The sequence below is a fragment of the Salmo trutta genome, chromosome 29 (assembly GCF_901001165.1).
Source record: "Salmo trutta chromosome 29, fSalTru1.1, whole genome shotgun sequence".
In the NCBI taxonomy this organism is placed as follows: domain Eukaryota; kingdom Metazoa; phylum Chordata; class Actinopteri; order Salmoniformes; family Salmonidae; genus Salmo; species Salmo trutta.
Window position 1 is genome coordinate 490987 of NC_042985.1, and position 11723 is coordinate 502709.

The following is an 11723-nucleotide window of genomic DNA, read 5'->3' on the forward strand; positions in this document are numbered from 1 at the left end:
GTGCACTACTATAGACCAGAGCCCTATTCCCTATATAGTTGGTACTACTATAGACCAGAGCCCTATTCCCTATATAGTGGTACTACTATAGACCAGAGCCCTATTCCCTATATAGTGGTACTACTATAGACCAGAGCCCTATTCCCTATATAGTGGTACTACTATAGACCAGAGCCCTATTCCCTATATAGTGGTACTACTATAGACCAGAGCCCTATTCCCTATATAGTGGTACTACTATAGACCAGGAAACGGAGCCCATTATGCACAGCACATTGTAGAACGGATTACTGTGCAGAAACTTGGCCTGCAATTAGCTGTTTACATAAAATAATACATACATTGAATCTATAGGTAAACGTGTTTGATGTCCGTGGGACACCTGTGTGTGTCCTACCTGTAGAATGTGGGCTATGTCGTTATGGTGCGGCTATATGAAGACAGCAAGTTCATCTTGACCTATGGTTGAATTAGAATTCCAGTTTATCAGCTGTCCCAATCTGTCTGTCTGTCTGTCTGTCTGTCTGTCTGTCTGTCTGTCTGTCTGTCTGCCTATCTGCCTCCCTGTCTGTCTATCTGCCTGTCTGTCTATATCTGCCTGTCTGTCTCTGTCTGCCTGCCTATCTGCCTGCTTGTCTGTCTCTGTCTGCCTGCCTATCTGTCTATCTGCCTGCCTGTCTGCCTGTCTGTCTGTCTGTCTGTCTGTCTGTCTGTCGTTCCAGTGAGGGGTGACAAAAGTGTGCAAGTGACATTCCAAACAGTCCGAAGACTGGTCAGACCAGTCAGTCTTGGTTTTGAGACCAGTCATAATGTCATGGCGCATTTCGCACTGGTCCCGACCTCACGCAAATACCGAGGCGGCACGCAGCACTATAGGTGTACTGTGTGTTGGAACGGGACAGCCTGAAAACACGCCGATACAGCTGCAACCGAAAGTTGCTTTTTCATAGCAGGTTAGAAGAATTTCCGAAGCAGGTTTGGAGAAGAAACGTATCATGTTCGGAAAATTAGATTAAGGTTAGGAAAAGAGTTTGCGAAATTCTTTCCTAACATGCTACGAAATTCACTTCGGGCGAAGTACCGTGTTTTAGGGAGTCCTGTGGTGGAACACCCTTTACATGTCCAAACAGTTCCAGAGTAGGTGTGAGAGCATTTTGGACTTGCCAATGTTTCTTTACGCATCGCTAATGAAGAGCACTTAAGTCGGATAAACTCATGGTACCCATATGAATGGTCTAATACAGAGAAAAATACCACAAAACACTGTTTCCCAAAGCCACATGTAGTAAACCAATCATTCTCTCCTCAACTGGTCTACTGACTGTAAAATTTCCGGACTTTAAAACACGCCTGGTTAGACTGGTCAGTCCCATGGCTGACGAGGCTACAGGACCTTTCTTTCTTATTCTTTGTGTACGTGTAACTCGAGACTCTAGTGTTGTGTAACCGGCTCAATCTCAGTTTCAATCAACTGTTTCTCACGCGAATATCAGCAGGCGGTTCCAGAGTTTTCCCGTCGAGTTGCAGAAGAGCGAGCGCCCAGATCCGGGGAAGGCCGATCATAAAGACGCGTCATGGGTAAGTCTCAATGGTGATATATCAGTGCATTTACAATATCTCTGCTTTCAGGTGCTTTGATTTATATTTCATTATCCTGCTGGCTTGTTCAGCTGAATTTAAAGTTGTCATGCATTTGTCCAGTGTTTGAGTAAATAGCCAACAAGTGGTGTGATTTTGTGCAGAGGCCTTAGTACTTTGTGTTGCTATACTGAGTAAGATTTATGCAAACGCTATAATGACAAAACCACTCCGTTTTTTTATTCATTAAAGCAGATTATTGTGATCAGCATTATTGAACTTGTACAGCTTTATACAATTGTTCCGTTGTAGTTTAACAAACACAAACATGGTGTATTGTCACTTGTGGAAACAGTCAAATATACCTTAATAGAAATGACTCAAGTAAAAGTGAAATGTCACCCAGTAAAATACTACTTGAAAAAGTCTGAAAAGTATTTGGTTTTAAATATACTTAAGTATCAAAAGTAAATGTAATTGCTAAAAAAAAAAGGTGAATTATCAAAAGTGAAAGTCTAAATAATTTCAAACATTGTCAGGTGTGTGCGTACTGGTAGCGAAGTCAGGTGCAGGAGAGCAGAGATTTGTGAACAGACGCACACTTTATTGAGGCAAAACAGTAACAAGAATTATGTTTAACAATAAACATCTTGGTGAAATAACACGGAAAAACAAACCAGTCTGGCGCGTCAACAATAAACACGTAACACAAACTATCTCACACAGACATGAGGGGAACAGAGGAATAAATACAGTTAGTGTGATTGGGGAATGCAAACCAGGTCAGAATGGAACAAGACAAAACCAATGGATAAAGAATGGAGCGGCGATGGCTAGAAAGACGGTGACGTCGACCGCCGAACGCCGCCCGAACAAGGAGAGGAGCCGACAGCGGCGGAAGTCGTGACAAACATCTTCCTATTTTCTAGTTTGTTATTTATTTCCAGATAGCCAGGGGCTCACTTCAAGACTCTGTAGTAGGAGTGTGGTGTGGAGCCTCCTGGCCAGCCTACAGTCAGTGCTGTGTGAAATAGGATATTGTTGTTGTACCCCCCCCCCCCCAAAATGGCAGACTTACCAGACATGTTTTCCCTTCAGATTCTCTCTGAAAGTATGTGATGACTGACTGCTGTACACAGGTACAGAACATTAGGAATGTACAAGCCGTCGACTGCTCACTGAGACGAAAGGTGAAATTGTCATTGCTGCAAACAAACCTAGAAAGTGTTCATGACGTTTCCTGTTATCAAATCAAATCAAATTTATTTATATAGCCCTTCGTACATCAGCTGAAATCTCAAAGTGCTGTACAGAAACCCAGCCTAAAACCCCAAACAGCAAGCAATGCATGTGAAAGAAGCACGGTGGCTGGGAAAAACTCCCTAGGAAAAACTCCTGAGAAAGGCCAAAAACCTAGGAAGAAACCTAGAGAGGAACCAGGCTATGAGGGGTGGCCAGTCCTCTTCTGGCTGTGCCGGGTGGATATTATAACAGAACATGGTCAAGATGTTCAAATGTTCGTAAATGACCAGCATTATCCTGGGTAATAGCCCACTAATACAGGCTGAGGTCCAAATCACCCCTCATTTGTCTGGGGCTACAACAACAATGTGTAGTGTTGGGATGACTGGAGGACTGGAGCTGGGAAACACTGCCCTATATAGTGCAGCACCCTATTGGACCCTGGTCAAAAGTAGTGCCCTATAAGGGGAATAGGGTGCCATGTGGAATGTAGACACAGTAATAATACAGTAATGACATACGTTCTTAAGAACCAAAAAGGGTTTTTTCAGCTGTTCCCATAGAAGAACCCTTTTGAAAAACTCCTTTTGGGTTCCAGGTAGAACCCTTTTTGGTTCCAGGTAGAACTCTTTTGGGTTCCAGGTAGAACCCTTTTTGGTTCCAGGTAGAACTCTTTTGGGTTCCAGGTAGAACCTTTTTTGGTTCCAGGTAGAACTCTTTTTGGTTCCAGGTAGAACCCTTTTTGGTTCCAGGTAGAACCCTTTTTGGTTCCAGGTAGAACTCTTTTTGGTTCCAGGTAGAACCCTTTTTGGTTCCAGGTAGAACTCTTTTTGGTTCCAGGTAGAACCCTTTTTGGTTCCAGGTAGAACTCTTTTTGGTTCCAGGTAGAACTCTTTTTGGTTCCAGGTAGAACCCTTTTTGGTTCCAGGTAGAACCCTTTTTGGTTCCAGGTAGAACCCTTTTTGGTTCCAGGTAGAACCCTTTTGGGTTCCAGGTAGAACTCTTTTGGGTTCCAGGTAGAACCCTTTTTGGTTCCAGGTAGAACCCTTTTTGGTTCCAGGTAGAACTCTTTTGGGTTCCAGGTAGAACCCTTTTTGGTTCCAGGTAGAACTCTTTTGGGTTCCAGGTAGAACCCTTTTTGGTTCCAAAAGGGTTCTCCTATGGCGACAGCCACAGAACCCTTTTGGTACCCTTTTTATCTAAGAGTGAGTAAAAACCACATAATAACACATTCATAATGAAATGTAACTTGATGTGTAGTATTGTTTTAGGGAAGCAATTATGACTGATCCATCCACCACCTTGTCATACACCCTGTGTGTGTGTGTGTGTGTGTGTGTGTGTGTGTGTGTGTACCAGCTCAGAAGACAGTGCTGATTGTGTACGCCCATCAGAGTGGGGGGTCCTTTAACTCGGCAGTGAAGGATGTTGCCGTGGAAGCCCTCAGACAGCAGGGATACGAGGTTGTTGTGTCTGACCTTTACGCCATGAACTTCAAAGCCTCCGCCACAATGGAGGATATCACAGGTACACACACACACGCCAACGCACACACACACACATGCTCACACACGCCAACACACGTGCCAACAAACTACACACACGCTTGACGTTGCTGCTGTTCTGTCCCTTTGTCAGGTGAGGTGAAGAACCCGGAGCACTTCAAGTACGGAGAGGAGACCATGCAAGCCTGGAAGGAGGGTCGACTCAGTGATGACATCATAGCTGAGCAGCGGAAAGTGGAGGCGGCGGAGCTCGTCATCTTCCAGGTCAGAGGTCAAACATTCTCCCCCCTCTCTCTCTACCCTCTCTCTCTCTCTACCCTCTCTCTCTCTTCCCCCTCTCTCTTCCCTTTCTTCCCCCTCTCTCTCTTCCCTCTCCTCCCCCCCCTCTTCCCTTTCTTCCCCCTCTCTCTCATTCTTCCCTCTCTCTCTTCTCTCTCTCTTCCCCCTCTCTCTCTCTTCTCTCTCTCTTCCCCCCCTCTCTCTCTCTCTTCTCTCTCTTCCCCCTCTCTCTCTCTCTTCTCTCTCTCTTCCCCCTCTCTCTCTCTTCTCTCTCTCTTCCCCCCTCTCTCTCTCTCTCTCTCTCCCCCTCTCTCTCTCTCTCTCTCTCTCTCTCTTCCCCCCTCTCTCTCTCTCTCTCTCTCTCTCTTCCCCCCCCCTCTCTCTCTTCTCTCTCTCTTCCCCCCCCTCTCTCTCTTCTCTCTCTCTTCCCCCCCCTCTCTCTCTCTTCTCTCTCTCTTCCCCTCTCTCTCTCTTCTCTCTCTCTTCCCCCCCCCTCTCTCTCTTCTCTCTCTCTCTTCCCCCCTCTCTCTCTCTCTCTCTTCTCTCCCTCTCTTCCCCCTCTCTCTCTCTTTTTGTCTCACTCCCCTCACCCCACCTCTCTTTCTGTCTTTCTTCTTCGACTGTGCTTTGCTGAGTTTAAATTCTCTACCTTTCTCCCCAAAGTATTTAAGCCTACACTCCCCATCATAGTTTAAAAGTCGTTGAATTGGTGTAGATGAAGTGTCAACCATCTCTCTCTCCCCATCAGTTCCCTATGTACTGGTTCAGCGTACCAGCCATCATGAAGGGCTGGATAGACAGAGTCCTGAGTCAAGGCTTTGCCTTCTCGCTGCAGAAGATGTACAGCAATGGAATATTCAAGGTTTGACCTTTTGCCCCTTCTGTTCATGTCTTTAGTTCCAGTAGCCTGTGTTAGTGTCATACCCATTGACAATGAGCAGGAAGAGTTACATTTACATTTTAGTCATTTAGCAGACGCTCTTATCCAGAGCGACTTACAGTAGTGAATGCATACATTTCATAAAATGTTTTCTCCATACTGGTCCCCCGTGGGAATCGAACCCACAACCCTGGCGTTGCAAACACCATGCTCTACCAACTGAGCCACACGACAGGAATGGGCCGAATCAGGAGGATTTGATGTAAATGCAATGCTCCCACCTAATCCAGTCCCCACTTGTGACTGAAAACAAGGGTAGAGATGCCAATTGAAAAGCTCTCTGTTAAAAACGTAGATAGCTGGCTATATGACATAAAATGCTGTGTAAAATAGCTATAAGTCTATAAAGGTGCATTAACTGTAAAGCTATCAGTCACCAGTGGAAACATTTACAACTGAAATTAAGTTACGTTATCTTTGTTTATGTATTTTACCTCAGACAATCTGGTAGTAAGTTTGCTAGCTAGAACTCCTAGCAGTTTATGCTAACTAGCTAGCTGGCTAGCATTTACTGCTAGTGAAGTTGCTAGCTAGCTAGTTAGCATAAACTAGCGCTAACTGGGCTAGTCATTGTCTAAGTGACAGGTAGAAACGCAGTCATAACCATAAAGGGGTAACTAGCCCCCAACACACTCAACCACCATGTTATTACTTTACAAAACAATTATCTACATTGTTCTCTCTAAACAAGTGGATTATTTAAGGCTTTCCTATGTATTTATATATATATATATATAAACAAATTGAGATCTAACTTCATTGGAATATATCTACAACTTTTTCAACATTTCAAAAAATTCAATTTACCACAATTGTTTTGTTGAATTATCTCAAAATTGTGATGACATAGAGGACATTTTTTTTGTTCAGCAAGAACAGTGACAGCCAGGGAAAGTGTTGCGAAAATAATTTGGTGACATCTTGTGGTCTTTATGTGAATTACAGCTAGTTACCCCCTACTAGCCTACGCAGTGTAAAATAGCCATAATGTAGGGGTTCCACCACTCTGCCCAAAGTGGGTGAAAACGCGCGTTGGTGATTAAATGTAATTTCAATATGCTATAAAATACACGTTACCAAGACAAATTAAAAAGCTTGTGGCTCCGTTGATATTTCACAGAGATAATATTGATTTTGTGTCAAATCGTCAAAAAATAACAGGAATTTTGCATTAATGTGAAAAGGGTATACTAAAATATAAAAATACTACATGTCATGTATCAAAATTGATATCTATTGAACCTCTATATTAATTTTATGTCCTCCGGATTGGAGAAGAAAGATGACGAGTTAAATGCTGAGTCTTTCAGTTAGACTTAATTCTCTAACAGCGTCCAGTCTAGCTGACGTAATGCTATTCTCTAACAGCGTCCAGTCTAGCTGACGTAATGCTATTCTCTAACAGCGTCCAGTCTAGCTGATGTAATGCTATTCTCTAACGGCGTCCAGTCTAGCTGATGTAATGCTATTCTCTAACGGCGTCCAGTCTAGCTGACGTAATGCTATTCTCTAACAGCGTCCAGTCTAGCTGATGTAATGCTATTCTCTAACAGCGTCCAGTCTAGCTGACGCAATTCTATTTTCCTGATTTTTAACCACTTTTTTTTCTCTGCCCTCCATTGATTTAATCACCCTGATTTTGGCCATCCTACATGGGTAAAAAAACATCCCATTCTGAACGGATTATGATAGAGACATGAGGTTTGGACCATTGGTTTTGTTTGAGCAGTACCTACACAATTAAAATAGTATTTTACCCATTGGTCAAAAGATGTGTTTTTGTTTGGACACCCTACATAATATCTACCTTATGAAATGACACGCTGCTCTCATTCAGTTCAGGCTATATTGCTTCTAGGTTAAGGGTAAGTTGTGTTTTTGGTGGAATGAATAAGGCCTGTGTTTGTTGGAGTTACACTTCATACTGTTTGTCATTTTGCAGGACAAGAAAGCCATGTTGTCGTTCACTACTGGATCTATGCAGACTATGTACCGCCCTGACGGCCTCAACGGAGACATTAATGTCACACTGTGGCCCCTACAGGTAACCAGGAAGACAGCCAGGGGGAAAGAGTTAAGATGTGACACCAAAAACATATTTCACTCTATTTGCTTCTCATGGATTTAGAAGGTAATCAAGTGGCGTTGGGGATACATGTGTCTCAAAATGAGTTTCCTCAAACATTTTGATGCTTGAAGGTTACCTCCAAATACTTGTATTTCAAATGTGTTTCATTTAGTTTTGGGTTTGCATTTTTTGGGTCTAATCCATTGGTTCCATTGTAGCATATTGTGCAAACTAAACCAAGCGCAGTTCAAGTATTTGCTATATGTATTTGGCCCAGGCTCCTCACTCCTCTCCTCTCTCCTCCACGTCCCTCCATCCTTCCAGAACGGAGTGCTTCACTTCTGTGGGTTCCAGGTGCTAGCCCCCCAGGTGTTCTGGTGTCCGGGACACAGCCCCCCCGCGAATCGGACAGCCATGCTGGATGGCTGGAGGGCCAGGCTGAAGACCCTGCTGGTCGAGCGACCCCTGACCTTTGCCCCCTGCGAGCTGTTTGACCTGACCTTCCCCGGGGGCTTCATGCTGCGGCCGGAGGTCATGGAGGAGCAGCGCACCCGCCCCCACGGCATCACCACCGGACACCACCTGGGGAAACCCCTCCCCCCTGACAACCAGCTGAAGGCTGAAGGCTGATAACCCTCTGAGAATTATTTATCCAATAGAACCCAGAGTTGCCTTGGGCCGTTACTCTTGTCTATTTTTATAAATGATTTGCCGCTAGTCTTACACAAAGCTAGAATGACTATGTAGATGATTCAACACTCTACACATTAGTATGAGGTGATTAATAATAAAAACTATCTTTAAGACCTAAACCTGAGCTGGAATTGTGTATAAAGGGTGTGACCATTGAGCAAGTTGAGGAAGCTACATTTCTACTTATAAACTGGGTGCTTCGAGCCCTGAATGCTGATTGGCTGACAGCCGTGGTATATCACACCGTATACCACGGGTATGACAAAACATTTATTTGGACTCCTCTAATTACATTGGTAACCAGTTTATAATAGCAATAAGGCACCTCGGGGGTTTGTGGTAAATGGCCAATATACCACGGCTAAAGGCTGTATACAGGAACTCCGCATTGCGTCGTGCTTAAGAACAGCCCTTAGCCGTCGTAAATTGGCCATAAACCACATCCCCATCGTGCTTTATTGCTTTAGTATAACATTGGATGGTCAGTTATTATGGTCAAGTCAAATTGACAGAGTTGTTGTGAAGATGTTATAAAAATGTTCTGTGTTTTTGAAACATCAATAAACTGCACTCGTTGTTCAGACTCTGGTCTTGTCTCATGTTGATTACTGTCCCGTAATACGGTCAGGTGCAGCAAAGAAAGATCTAGTAAAGCTACTCTCTTCGAAAAAAAGGTGCTATCTAGAACCTAAAACCATTTAGAACCATAGGAGAACCCTTTGAAGAACGCTTGTTGGTTCCAGGTAGAACCCTTTTGGTTCCAATAAGAACCTTTTCACAAAATGGTTCTACCTGGAACCAAAAAATGGTTTTCCCCTAGAACCAAAAAGGGTTCTCCTATGTGGACAGTTGAAGAACGGTTTGGAGCCCTATTTTCTAAGAGTGTACAGCTGGCTCAAAACAGAGCAGCACGCCTTGCCCTTAACTACACGTACACTAACATCAGCAACATGCATACCAGTCTTTCCTGGTTGAGGGATGACAAGAGATTAACTGCTTCTCTTCTATTTGTTTTAATGATAAATATTACTGTAATGAAAATTCCAGATTGTTTGCATAATCAAATAACACTCAGCAGAGACACCCATACATACCCCACAAGACATGCCACCAGGGGTCTCTTCACAGTCCCCAAGTCCAAAACTAATTCAAGGCAATACACGGTTTATACAGAGCCATGATTGCATGGAACTCCCCTTTAAAAAATGGATTAAAAAACAACTCATGGAAGGACACACAAATATTTGTTTTTAGTTGTATTGTTTGTATAATTTTTTGGTTGCATTGTTTGAATATACACATACACATAAACATCCGTTTTTAGTTGTATTGTTTGTATAATTTTTTGGTTGCATTGTTTGAATATACACATACACATAAACATCCGTTTTTAGTTGTATTGTTTGTATAATTTTTTGGTTGCATTGTTTGAATATACACATTCACATAAACATCAGTTTTTAGTTGTATTGTTTGTATAATTTTTTTGTGGCATTGTTTGAATATTGTTTCCATTTGTGTAACTTTCCTTGTATATCAGTGTTTTGTTACTTGTCATGTTTTGTGTATCTTGTGGACCCCAGGAAGAGTCGCTGCTGCTTCTGCAAAAACGAATGGGGATCCTAATAACCAAATAAACCCCTCCTAACAACCAGCTAAAGGCTGATAACCCCTCCTCCCTGACAACCAGCTAAAGGCTGATAACCCCTCCCTCTGATAACCAGCTGAAGGCTGATAACCCCTCCTCCCTGACAACCAGCTAAAGGCTGATAACCCCTCCTCCCTGACAACCAGCTGAAGGCTGAAGGCTGATAACCCTCTGAGAATTATTTATCCAATAGAACCCAGAGTTGCCTTGGGCCGTTACTCTTGTCTATTTTTATAAATGATTTGCCGCTAGTCTTACACAAAGCTAGAATGACTAATGTAGATGATTCAACACTCTACACATTAGTATGAGGTGATTAATAATAAAAACTATCTTTAAGACCTAAACCTGAGCTGGAATTGTGTATAAAGGGTGTGACCATTGAGCAAGTTGAGGAAGCTACATTTCTACTTATAAACTGGGTGCTTCGAGCCCTGAATGCTGATTGGCTGACAGCCGTGGTATATCACACCGTATACCACGGGTATGACAAAACATTTATTTGGACTCCTCTAATTACATTGGTAACCAGTTTATAATAGCAATAAGGCACCTCGGGGGTTTGTGGTAAATGGCCAATATACCACGGCTAAAGGCTGTATACAGGAACTCCGCATTGCGTCGTGCTTAAGAACAGCCCTTAGCCGTCGTAAATTGGCCATAAACCACATCCCCATCGTGCTTTATTGCTTTAGTATAACATTGGATGGTCAGTTATTATGGTCAAGTCAAATTGACAGAGTTGTTGTGAAGATGTTATAAAAATTTTCTGCGTTTTTGAAACATCAATAAACTGCACTAGTTGTTCAGACTCTGGTCTTGTCTCATGTTGATTACTGTCCCGTAATACGGTCAGGTGCAGCAAAGAAAGATATAGTAAAGCTACTCTCTTCGAAAAAAAGGTGCTATCTAGAACCTAAAACCATTTAGAACCATAGGAGAACCCTTTGAAGAACGCTTGTTGGTTCCAGGTAGAACCCTTTTGGTTCCAATAAGAACCTTTTCACAAAATGGTTCTACCTGGAACCAAAAAATGGTTTTCACCTAGAACCTAAAAGGGTTCTCCTATGTGGACAGTTGAAGAACGGTTTGGAGCCCTATTTTCTAAGAGTGTACAGCTGGCTCAAAACAGAGCAGCACGCCTTGCCCTTAACTACACGTACACTAACATCAGCAACATGCATACCAGTCTTTCCTGGTTGAGGGATGACAAGAGATTAACTGCTTCTCTTCTATTTGTTTTAATGATAAATATTACTGTAATGAAAATTCCAGATTGTTTGCATAATCAAATAACACTCAGCAGAGACACCCATACATACCCCACAAGACATGCCACCAGGGGTCTCTTCACAGTCCCCAAGTCCAAAACTAATTCAAGGCAATACACGGTTTATACAGAGCCATGATTGCATGGAACTCCCCTTTAAAAAATTGATTAAAAAACAACTCATGGAAGGACAAACAAATATTTGTTTTTAGTTGTATTGTTTGTATAATTTTTTGGTTGCATTGTTTGAATATACACATACACATAAACATCCGTTTTTAGTTGTATTGTTTGTATAATTTTTTGGTTGCATTGTTTGAATATACACATACACATAAACATCCGTTTTTAGTTGTATTGTTTGTATAATGTTTTGGTTGCATTGTTTGAATATACACATTCACATAAACATCAGTTTTTAGTTGTATTGTTTGTATAATTTTTTTGTGGCATTGTTTGAATATTGTTTCCATTTGTGTAACTTTCCTTGTATATCAGTG

The 11723-nt window shown here is 42.5% G+C and overlaps 1 protein-coding gene across 1 annotated transcript; it reads left to right on the plus strand.

Annotated features, from left to right (window-relative positions):
- The first annotated feature begins 992 nt into the window (after window positions 1–992).
- Window positions 993–10768, plus strand: LOC115166706 (NAD(P)H dehydrogenase [quinone] 1). Its single transcript, XM_029720422.1, has 7 exons — window positions 993–1578; window positions 4180–4347; window positions 4459–4589; window positions 5353–5466; window positions 7487–7588; window positions 7937–8221; window positions 10097–10768. Exons 1-7 carry the CDS (start codon window positions 1575–1577, stop codon window positions 10115–10117), a joined length of 825 nt encoding a protein of 274 aa, XP_029576282.1. The 5' UTR covers window positions 993–1574; the 3' UTR covers window positions 10118–10768.
- Window positions 10769–11723: the final 955 nt, after the last annotated feature.